Raw genomic sequence first — 11,878 nt, 5'->3', positions numbered from 1 at the left:
ACAGGAAAGGAAAACTGTAAAATTAAAATCACAACATGACAAAGGATATATATACGTGTTTAGTCGTAGCTTTGGCATATCGTAACTTAATATATAAACACGTAGCGTTGCCAGGTAGATAATCTATATCTATAATATATATATAAACGAAAACATAAAAATCCTATGTGTCGCGATGTGGTCGCTCCCCATTTTTTTGGAGTCACCAGATTTGCTTGATTTTTAAATGGAAGCTTCTCATGCATTTGACCCGAATCCATGGGTATGGGTCTTACCAAACCCAGATATTCCTTAAACGGGTTATAACATCTCATTTATTTTTGAAACAATTTATCACCAAACCATAAGTATATTATTAACTTTCATAAAATAAAAAACTATAAAAACAAATAAATATTAGAACAAATAATATAAAACAACCCCCGTAATATAGGAGATAAAAACTATTTAATATATATCTATATAGTTATATATATTAGTACTAACGTTGAGCTCGCGCTTTGCGGCAGAATTGCAATTTTCAAACTTGACGGCTCATGATTTGTTGTCGTTTTAGTTATGACTGGTAAGTAAATGCAGAGTTGGGTATTGTGGAAATTAAATGTATGTTTAATGTTTTAAACTAGTGATTTACCCTACGAGTTGCGTCAGGACATATATGTAAAACCCAGACGGACAGTGGTAAAACTCAAGCGTTGAGACGGTAAGTCGATCTGATGTAACATCCTACTTTTGATTATAATAATAAAATAAATGTCGTTTATTTTATATCGTGTCGTTTATCGGTTTAGATAATAAACTGTACATGGTTGGGCTTGGACTTTAGAAGATAGAATAAAAGATGGAATGGGCCTTAGGTCTACGGGCTTAAGGGAGTATAAATACCCCTTAAACCCTAATCCTTTCCATTTTATCCATCTCTACACCATAGCCTACATCTTGGAAAAACACACACAAACACTATCGTTTAACCCGAACCAAGATCCGAAGGTGAAAACCCGAGCTTGTTGGTGCTAGATCGTTGTGAAGAACCAAAACAACATCAAAGACCAGCTCGTGTTCGTAGTTCACTCGTTTAAGGTACGTTTATAACTAGGAATCGTTCATTTAGGTCCGGATTCATTTAGATAATCACAAATCTGTTTTAGTGTGTTGAAAACGAATCTAACCAAACAAATATCACTGAAATTGGTTAGCATCTGATAGGTTAATTGTTAACCTAAGAACCCGTAACCTATATGCCTAAATCGCACCCCTTAAACATTGCTGTTTGGCCGATTCGATGGTTGGGGTTTGTAGGCGCTGTAATTCCGAATCCGTTGATACCTAAATCATGATATTTGGTTAAGAAACGAGGGTTTAATTGCAGAATCTGATGAATGTTGACTATTCTGTGTTCTTGGTAATTTTGACCTTGACCCTAAGTCAAAGTCTGGATAAGAACAGGAATGATTCGTTAAGAATGGTGCAATTCGTTGTGTCCAGGTAACGAATCAGCTCACCCAGTTCGTTACCTCGAGTTAACGAAGTAGACTAACGAACTAGGATAGCGAACCAGGTAACGAATCAGGTGATTCGTTACTCACCAGTTCGCTAAGCTCTAATAACGAATTAGACCACGAATCAAGTCATGTCCAGATGGCGAATTGGAATAACGAATCAGAGGATAAGAGGAAGAATCAAGGTAACGAATTAAGGAGGAAAACATAACGAATCAGAACAAAGGATAACGAATTAGCCAACAAATTAGGCTTAATTCGTTATAGAGAATGAGTTAGCGATTTAGAAAATAATTTTAAATCCTAGTGGAAAATGTGTTAAGACAACTAATGAAAATAAAATTCTTCCAAGCTGACCTGGCAGCTTAACCCCAGCCAGGGGATCTGCCCCTTGGACCCCGCTAGGGGCTACCGCCCCTAGAACCCCGCTGCCAGGGGCGCTGCCCCCGGACCCCCGTTCGTTGTGGGTTATAAAAAGATAGAAATACGATATGAGTAGCAATAGTTAATTGATACATGTACAATAAACGGATTACCATAAACGGTGAACATAACCGCATTCAGGTGAGTTTCTAGCCCCATTTCCTTGCTATGTTTTCGGGGCTGTGTGCATACTAGATGTGATAGTTAATACACTTACCGTAAATGGTAAGTGTATGCCATGTATGATTTATATGTTATGAATGTATATCTTAAATATGAATGAAATCTTGTCGGTACGTGAACGATCTTCGGATATTGCACGTGTTGACAAGGGAGGTATGTTTATGATAGATGAATGTGTATGATAGAAATATGTACAACATATGAATATGTGTGAATGATTAAAGAAAGTATGTATGTTAAGGGCATGTATAGACAGTATGTACGGAGATGAAGAAAGAGGGATCAGACCCTAATAATATCTGAGATAGAGAAGAAAGGGATCAGACCCTAATAATATCTAAGATAGAGAAGTAAAAAAAAAGGATCAGACCCTAATAATATCTGAGATAGACAAAGGAAAGAGGGATCAGACCATAATAATATCTGAGATAGAAAAGGAAGGGATCGGACCCTAATAATATCCGAGATAGAAAAGGACAGTAATTTATATAGTACGAAAGTAATAAAGTATGAACGTATGTATGAACTTATGTAATGAAAGTAAATTAGTAAAGTAACGATTATGTGTCTTGGATGCATAATCGGAGGTAAGTGTATGTATGGTTTAATGTGTGATTAACTAGAACTCACTCAGCGTAGCTGACTTTTAGTATGCACGCAGGTTAACAGATTGAGACAGCTGGTTTGAGAGGGGCACATGGCAGGATTGAAGAGGTTGGCATCTGAAGATTGTCATGATGTTTTGAATGATATAATTTATGTAATGTTTTAAAAGACAATTTATGGATAATTGTAATGAATGGTTGATGTTTTATATTATTCCGCGAAAGTTTTAATTAACTCTGATATTTAGAACTGCGTTTATGAGTAAATCCAACACCAAATGTAGGGCACCGGTAACGGGGCCTTACATCTGAATTCGGCCGGTTTTGGTTATGTGCTTTATTGTACCGGAACTAAACCGTAAATAAATATAAAAATTGAGGTGGACCAATCATCAATGGGTAGTGTCGGTCGGTCAAACTCGAGCGTTGGTAAAGCCCACCATTGTCGATCCGGGGTGTTGAGGCGGTGAGTCTACGCCGATTCGATCAGTTTCCTTCACATTCATTACGACACTGGAAATAAAACAAAAAAATTGTCATTTGGTCGTTTCATCGCATTCGTTACGGTACTAGAACTAAAAGAAAACGCAATGAGCTTAGCGAATTTGGTCGGTTTCCGTCACGCTCATAACGATACCGGAACTTAAAAATCAAAAACAAAATTATCATTAGGTCGGTTTTCATTAAGTTCGTTACAAAGAAAACAAACTTTCACCAATTAGTTGCGGCACCAAATCTTTCAATAGTATATAGTAGTAATGTGTTGTCCAAGTTCATGCATGTTCATGATTTATTCTACATGATTAGGATTCTATCACTATTCATGTTTATAGATATAATTAACAAAAACTTTGTAAAATCTATATGAAATTAATAGCCCTCAATCCCTAGTGACTTTTTACTCAAATAAATTTTGTTATACAGTCAATATCTCTAGTACTATAACATGTTAAAGGTACATAATTTGTAACTAACTAAATCTTGTTTGGAATTGGAGGTAGGGCTGTTCAAAAAGCTCACGGCTCTAAACTCGCTCGAAAAAAGCTCGGAGAAAGCTCGCTCGAAATCGGCTCGATTGTAAACGAGCCGAGCCTAGCTCGACTCGATTTCTAAACGAGCCGAGCCTGAGCTAGCCCCGGCTCGACTCGAGCTCGCTTGATAGGCTCGCTCAATTGGCTCGAACTATTTTATTTTAATGTATTATATATATATATACATACATGCATATAATTATCGAGCCCAATTATTTTAACACATGAGCTTTCCTTTAATCCAGCCCAATTTCCTTTCTCACTCCATAGTCCATATTCATAATTCCATATACTAAGTAACTGAGAGATGGGATCAACTTCATAGTTCACACATTCAATAATCAGTATATGTTCCATTTTCCACCATAATCCTAGCCGCTCATATTCACCTCCGTCGCCGGCCGCCGCTCATATTCACCTCCGCCATCGACCGCTGCTCATAAATAATACTTCTCTACTTAATTCTGTATTTGGTTTGGTTTAGACTTGTTGAACATATATTGTTTTCGATAGTGTTATTAGACGTATTTATTTAGTTTGTATTTGGTTAGTGTTGATCTCAGCGTCATATTTATTTAGTTTAACTTGATGGTTGCATATCATTTTTATTACTATTACAGGTAAACTCGAGCCAAATCGAGCCGAGCCGAGCCAACTCGATTTAAAGCTGAGCCGAGCTTGAGCTCAAATTTTTAACTCGATTAAGAGCTCGAGCTCGAGCCGAGCTTGAGCTTGCCTTGGCTCGAGCTCGGCTCGGCTCGTGAACAGGCCTAATTGGAAGTGGAACATCGCATTTGTGAGTTTAAATGTTGAAAATGAATTAAAAGAAACTAGAAGGGTCGCATATTGATGCCGGCTGAATTCTAGTAGGTAGGTAACAGTAAAATCACTCATGGGTATTACTCATACACCGTCCTATGCTACCATCTCATACCCTTAAGTTCCCACAAACTACAAAATCAATGATAACTCCTACCCACACTTACCCTAGAACTTTTTGTTTGTTTTTTAGTTATCCAATTACAATAAAAGACAAAAATAAATCAATTTTATATGACAAACATTTGTTATAAAATGAAGTCATGCGCCCTACCAAAATTGGGTGACAGCGGTGTTGTCATGTGGTTTAGAAGTCATATACCCTACCCATATTGGTGCTAACTACTCTCTTAAAAGTATAATTCTTTTAGATTTTAGAAATATTATCTATCATGTTTTTTTTTCATTCTTAGTTTGTGAAGGAAATGTAAAATTAAACCTGGTTCATATGCATGGCCATTGAGTTGGGTCAGGTTTGCGATGAGTTCCCAAATTCTACATATGTTTTGCGCCACTACAACTTTAACCTCTAATCCGTAATCTTATATTTTTTTCCAAAAAGTTTGCACTTTTCAACACGTACTTTTAAACGTTCGGTTATTGTAAATTTATATTAGGGTTGGCAATATTACTTGAATTTTTAAGGTAATGAATCAAGTATACGTTGAATTTGTTTCTATATGTTATTTCAAGAAATATACTACATGATATCAGGGTGAAGATAATATTATTTTGCGGCAAGATATGAAAACTATTGCGTTCGTGTTAAATTGTGGTCCGCTTACATATAATAACCGAGTAGATGTGGCATTTATCAACTCAACGATATGATATACATGAGTGTGACAAGGATAATGAATTTGATGAATGTAGTCTGAAAGGTATCCATGATAGTAATAACCACAAAACTAATAAAAGTTTCATCATATCACATGTTCAAAAGAACTTAGGGTTACAACTTACAAATGAGAAATCAAACACTAGAAATACAAGTTCGAAAATCAAAGTAATAATTAAAGAGGATACATGATCGAACGCTTTAGAAGAAATAAGCCACAAATGACACAACCACTGCAAGTAAAGCTGGCACTCGCAACATGACTCCATCGCTCTCCATTGATGGGGAAGGTGCGGGTGCTGGCCCAAACTCCTGAGCCACGGTTCCAGAAGTGGTGAAGGCTATGAGGACCATGATGGTGAGTGCAATGGCTAGCTTCACACTTTCCGTTTTGATGAGTGTTGCTTGTGTATGTTAAGTGCTTGTGTGAGTGTAGGAAGTAGGATTATATGGTATTTATAGAGGTGGTTTAGTGGGGATTAGACGATTAGTGGAGGAATCTAACAGCTAATCACATGGTAAATATTGTTTTTAAAACTAACCCTTGTAATTTAGTAGTAAGTGGGTATCAAATTAGGAGACCTTTAACTACATGCCAATTCATTTTTCCATTAAGCACGGTTCATATGTGACTTAATTACTCTTTTTTCATAAATTATAATTAAATTATGATTACTCAAATGAATCGTGTATGTTTTGGTGTAGCGTAGTGGATTATTTTTTTGTTACGAGGGGCGAAAATGGACAAGTCGAGACAGCTCGAAAAAATACACTATAATATAACTTATTGAAACATCAAAAGAAGTTATAATGAGGATTAAGTAGTAAATATCAACTCGTTCTATATGTTTTGTAAATAAATCTTCTCTTGATTAAAATAATTTTAAGGCTTTCATGAAAAAATATCAAGAAAGTTATAAACAACCTAGAGAATCAATAAAAGTTTATGAAGCTAATCAATATTCACTAAAGTTAACAACAAAAAAGTAAAAACTTTAATTAACATTGTTAAATACAAAGAAAATAATTGGACACAACCCTAATGAGCCATCTCTAATGGACGTATGTAGCCCAAATTAAGGGAAGGTATTGTCTACAATATAAAACAGAAATGGTGTTCACCATTCAGTAATTAGTATGGTCTACGTTTTAATTTGAAGAATCACATAATTTAAAGAATGATACATGTGTTAATGTGTCATACCGGGTCTTAAGAGTTATTGTTCTTAAGGTAACGTGATAGGTAAAGTCTTGATAGTGAAACATGCTAGAAGAGGTCTTAATACCTAATAGATTAGATTGGGTTCTAGTGAATCATGTTAATTCGTAATAAGCTACAACAGGCCGTGCTTTTCTTAATGAAGTATACCGGGCCTTAGACGATAGTTCTTAATAATTCTTGACACATTTTTAAATTCATCTCAAAATTTGCGATTAACTTGCGACGGATTTTAACTGTCCCTAGACCCTAATAATTGCTTAATAACAACAATAATATAAGTTTGATCAAATATTAATAGCAATAACGATAATATAAACAAAAAAATAATAATCCATAAATAGCAAAATCTATAATACTGCATTAAAAATTTTCACGAAGAAAAAAAAATGTTATACAAAATTCACATTAATGACGGTTTAGCAACATTTTCACAAATGATAAATAACAATCGATTTCATACGATATAAAAACACCAATGAATCAACACACCCGCCATCGACAAGCTAAAAATACAAATCATTTGAAATATTTGTCGAAGCAATGCGTATTTCACTTGATCCATAGATCTTAGCTATCCTTTTCTTTTGGCAATAGATTTGTAGATAATTTGTACCATGGAACCCAAACAGAAGTCTTTTGGTACATCTTATATGCATCAACCCGATACGCTTGTTTGAGCATCCTTTTCTCTACCAATGTGGTCACATAAGCCAAGCACAAGGTGTTTATGAGTGCACCCACAAAGACCCAAGACCCACCTAGGCTCCAACCAAAGATGGCTAGTCCCCACCACCAAACTTGCTCACCAAAATAGTTTGGGTGCCTAGAATAGTACCACAAGCCTTCATCAAGATTTGGTACCATGGCCTTTCCTTCCTCTTTTAACTTCTCATTGTTGCTCACAAATGCGTGAAGTTGGGTGTCGGCTATGTAGGCGTAGATGATGCCACAAACGCAGACGACTAATGTGATAAAGTCCCATATGTTTAGTGGCTTGTTGACCGAGTGAACAATGTACAAGGGTAGACATACACCGAATAGAAACACCTAGTTCGAAATAATCAAGAATAGTTTACTAGATATTCAAAAGTGATTAAATACGTAAGAAATATTGTACATGTGTTTTTAAACATGGGTTTAAACTTTTTACACGACACCAACATATCATGAAACTCACAATTAGGATTTTGTCTAAATGATCTAGGCATGTTTGTGGTAAAACTATGAACACGTTTCAGACTTTCAGTTTAACAAAATGTGTTGTGTTTGGGTTGAACATTTTATTTATTTTTTTCTATAAAAGTTAGATAACGAGGTGCTTTATGTTACAACTTAAGCTGGTTAGGCATTTTACGCCAATGAATTTCAAGTTTCATAGTCTCAAAGTAATATTTTTTTATATACATAATACATTTGTACTTTTTATTGTAAAATTATAATTTTAGAGTGTTAATATGAAAAATAATATAAAAGATTTGTTAAATGTGTGACACGATTTTTGTGTTTGTTTAATACTCGAATTCACATCACTTTTCAGGGATCAGGTTCAACCCATAAACACACCCCGTTTAACAGTCAATGGATATCAATTTACCTGTTGAATGAGGTAAACGCCGAAGAACGAAACCCACCACCAGTTTTGACCGTGTTGTTTAGCCATATCAGTGAACCTCCAATCTTCTCTTGCACCCCACTGCCATTTTTCCCGACGAAAATAGTTATGAGTCAGTCTGATAGCCCAAACCCATGTCAGACCCACCACCACCATCGACCGCCATAGGTTATATTCTGCAGCAGGGTGCCTCCCAAAGTAATGCACCAACAACACCGGAATCACCGTCCAGTACAAATCAATCATCTGCATAAATGGTAAACCATCAAGCACCAGTATAACTTTAAAAAAAACATAGCCACTGTTTGTAATTATGAGCCCAGCCTAACTCAAACCAGGGTTGGTTTGGCTCGTGGCTCGCTTGATAACTTGTTTGTTGGCTCATTTAAAATTAATATTAATAATATTATAACATTTATCAATATCTACCTCTATCTATACTAATAAAAGAAAATAATTTTGGACACATGACATTCTGAGGTTAATTCTCATTATCAAATTCCCTCCAAAATCACTTCTCTTCTATTGATCTATTGATGGAAAAAAAATGTTGGTTCTAAATATAGTATTGATTATAAATTCAATCTACCGTATTAATTGGTTAATCTCCATTGATTGAATTATTAATGTCCTAAATTATATTTTCTAAACATATTTAATATAAAAAAATATTAATATAATAATAACGTGTCATAAATATATTTTCTTTAAAATTGAAATGTATATATATATATAGAAACAGGATCAAATACATTTTACTCTTAACATGAAAACGGTGAGAACCAATTTGTTGTTATTGTTAGGTTCATTTTTATAGGTGTTTGTTGTTATTTTTTGTTCGTATTTGCTAATTTTCGATTATGAGACGTTATAAGTATTTGTTGATTTATATTTTGTTGTTATTATTAGATGTTTTCTTTTGCTGTTATGAGTATTTGTTGGTATTTGCTGTTATTATTTTTTTCTTGATTTTGATTATTTTGTTGTAATTTTTAGGTTCTTTTCTTTGTTATTATGAATCATTGTTTATGTAGATAGGTATTGTAGTTGGTATTGTTTCTTACGTTTTTATTTTTCTATAAATTGGTATTATTTCCTACGTTCTCATGTTAATATTAAAATGTACATGAACCTTCCCCTATATATATATATATATAAAAGAATTTATGTTTAAAGAGTATATTAACATTCAATTTTTTTAGACATTTTTTTGAAGAAAACTATAATAAACTTTTTTTAATTTAATTTTACAAATATTCAGTCTTAAAAATTATAGACAAATTTTTCCTTTTTTATATTTATTATAAGACTATTGTGATAGTTGAACAACAGCGTATTTATAAGGAAAACATGAAAGCTGTTCAAAAAGAAAAATATGGTGTCTTTTTTTGTTTATGGCTAGGTATGGAATGTATAACATATTTGTGAAAGACTTTAGTTACATCTTTCATATTGAAAGGCCTCATTGTTATAAATGTTGCTTCCAGTGACATTGTTTCATCATTGTATACCAATGGTAATACAACTCATTCTCGATTTAAAATGTAAATATATTTGATGATATAAATCGACTATATTTGTAATACATTTTTTTACATAATATAAAGAGACTTAATTATCTTTTTTTATTTGCATTAAATTATTCATTGTAATTTATACATTAATTTATCCCGTGTAATACACTGGTTTCTAAAGCTAGTTGAAAAATATACAAAAATAATACATTTAATATTTTGAATTTGCCTATTTATTTCTAAGAAAATAAAAAACAAAAATTATAAATACATATAATGTTATAAACTCTTTAGTTTGTATTACGTGTATGTCACAAAATTAATCCTTTCCTTTATATATCAACAATGTGTAAAAAAGTAATGAATTAACAAGTCAGTTGGACAAGCCACGAGCTAGCTAAAGCTTGACTTTCCAGCTTGTTAAAATAAATGCGCAATGCCAGGTGGCTCGTTTAACTTCGAGCTTGATCCTGAGCCCGACCTGACTAGGCTCACTTAGAGCCCATATACTCAACTAATGTAGATCAGAAACCTTACCCAATTGCTGGACTGAAGGAGGCTAATAAGCCAGAAACTGACATCGATGTTGAGGAAAAAGAGGGTGTTGGCTAAGATCAGAGGGTGTCGATAGCACCAGTTCCACAAAAATGAAAGAATATGATCATCATTTTGATGGTGATTTAGGAAGTAGTTGTAGAAGATTATTGAAGGGAGAGGAGCTATGAATGCAATCAAAGCATTCTTAAAAGCCATGTTTGATTGAAGTGAGATCAAAAGTATGATGATGAAGTGCTATATATATAGTATTAGTATAAAGTAGTTTCTCTTTGTGTGTTATAGAGTTGTGTTCATCATAACTTACCCACGGACGTTCTTTTTCTGTGTTTCATGCATTTACCTATAAATTTTATATCTTAAAACTTTTAAATTCCATATTTACCCTCCTAAATGCAGGGCTGTCACTTTTACCCGAAACCCAACCCGAGAAAACACGTACCCGAACCCGAACTAATCCGACCCAAAAAACCCGAACCCGAGAAAAGACTAACCCGAACCCGAACCGAAGTAATTCGGGTTGGTTCGCGGGTTTGATTTATATGTTTTGGGTCAACCCGAATAAACTTTTAGTTTTGAAATAAAATATATTTTTAGGTATAATAGGCTTAGTATATTAGCCACTAACGTTATCCGAATCTAGTCCTAAACGATTGTACGTTGTCATTACAACTATTATAGATCGATTGTTTATTGTTAATATATGTTTTCCATTTGTTACTAATAGCAACCGTAATCGACAACCAAATCACGCCCGATTGAAGACGATTATGGTTCGACTTAGTTTTTCTCTTTTTTGGGATTGTTTTGTCAAGCTATGTTGGTTTATTATTTGATTATTTGCTTACGAGCAAAGAATAATATGCTGTTTTAATTTTAGCATTATAGTTTTTAAATTTTTTTGTTTTGTTTCTAGGATACTCGAAACCCGATTAACCCAACCTGAAAAAACCCGAACCCGAAAAACCCGTGAGAGATTTGGGTTGGGTTTCGGGTCAAGATTTAAAACTTGGAAACCCGAAGAACCCGACCCGAATAACCCGAAACCCAAAAAACAAACCGAAGAACACCCCTACCTAAACGTTATAAATTCCATACAATATCCTTCTAACGGTCAACTACCGGTCAGTGACGGTCTTGAGAATTCATGTGCCCTCGCTGAGCTGGAAAAAATCTGTCTCTTAGGTCTTAACGAACTAAATAATATTAACTATGTTTTTAGAAAAATGATTAAAGTTATAATAAACATAGCAATTAGCAAAATTATGATATTAGAATGAGTTTATCATGATAATGGGCTTATAGTTATTCAGGTATCTAAAAATATATATAATATAAATAATTTTTAAAATATTTTTTGCCCCGACTGGACGCTCACATTGCTCATCTCCAAAGCCTCCACTGCTACCGGTTAAAGTAGCCATCAATATAAGTTATGTTGTATAGATGTCTAGGAAAACATAATAATTGCATTTGATCATTTTTCTTAAACAAAGGTTTAGGAATTATTTAATCTAACACAAGTGATCATAAATCTTGCCAAAGAAACACATTTCAACAATATTGGGATATGGCAT

The 11,878-nt window shown here is 34.0% G+C and overlaps 1 protein-coding gene across 1 annotated transcript; it reads right to left on the bottom strand.

The window, feature by feature from the left end:
- Window positions 1-6,926: 6,926 nt before the first annotated feature.
- LOC143556242 (uncharacterized protein C594.04c-like) lies at window positions 6,927-10,516 on the bottom strand. Its single transcript, XM_077045616.1, has 3 exons — window positions 10,284-10,516; window positions 8,215-8,478; window positions 6,927-7,667 (listed from the first exon to the last, which is right to left on the bottom strand). The coding sequence occupies exons 1-3, from the start codon at window positions 10,497-10,499 to the stop codon at window positions 7,188-7,190; spliced, it is 960 nt and encodes a 319-aa protein (XP_076901731.1). The 5' UTR covers window positions 10,500-10,516; the 3' UTR covers window positions 6,927-7,187.
- Window positions 10,517-11,878: the final 1,362 nt, after the last annotated feature.

This window comes from Bidens hawaiensis, unplaced genomic scaffold, assembly GCF_021521415.1.
Source record: "Bidens hawaiensis isolate Kalapana, Puna unplaced genomic scaffold, B.hawaiensis_p1.1 tig00018487_1, whole genome shotgun sequence".
NCBI lineage: Eukaryota > Viridiplantae > Streptophyta > Magnoliopsida > Asterales > Asteraceae > Bidens > Bidens hawaiensis.
This window is presented reverse-complemented; position numbering and strand designations above follow the sequence as displayed.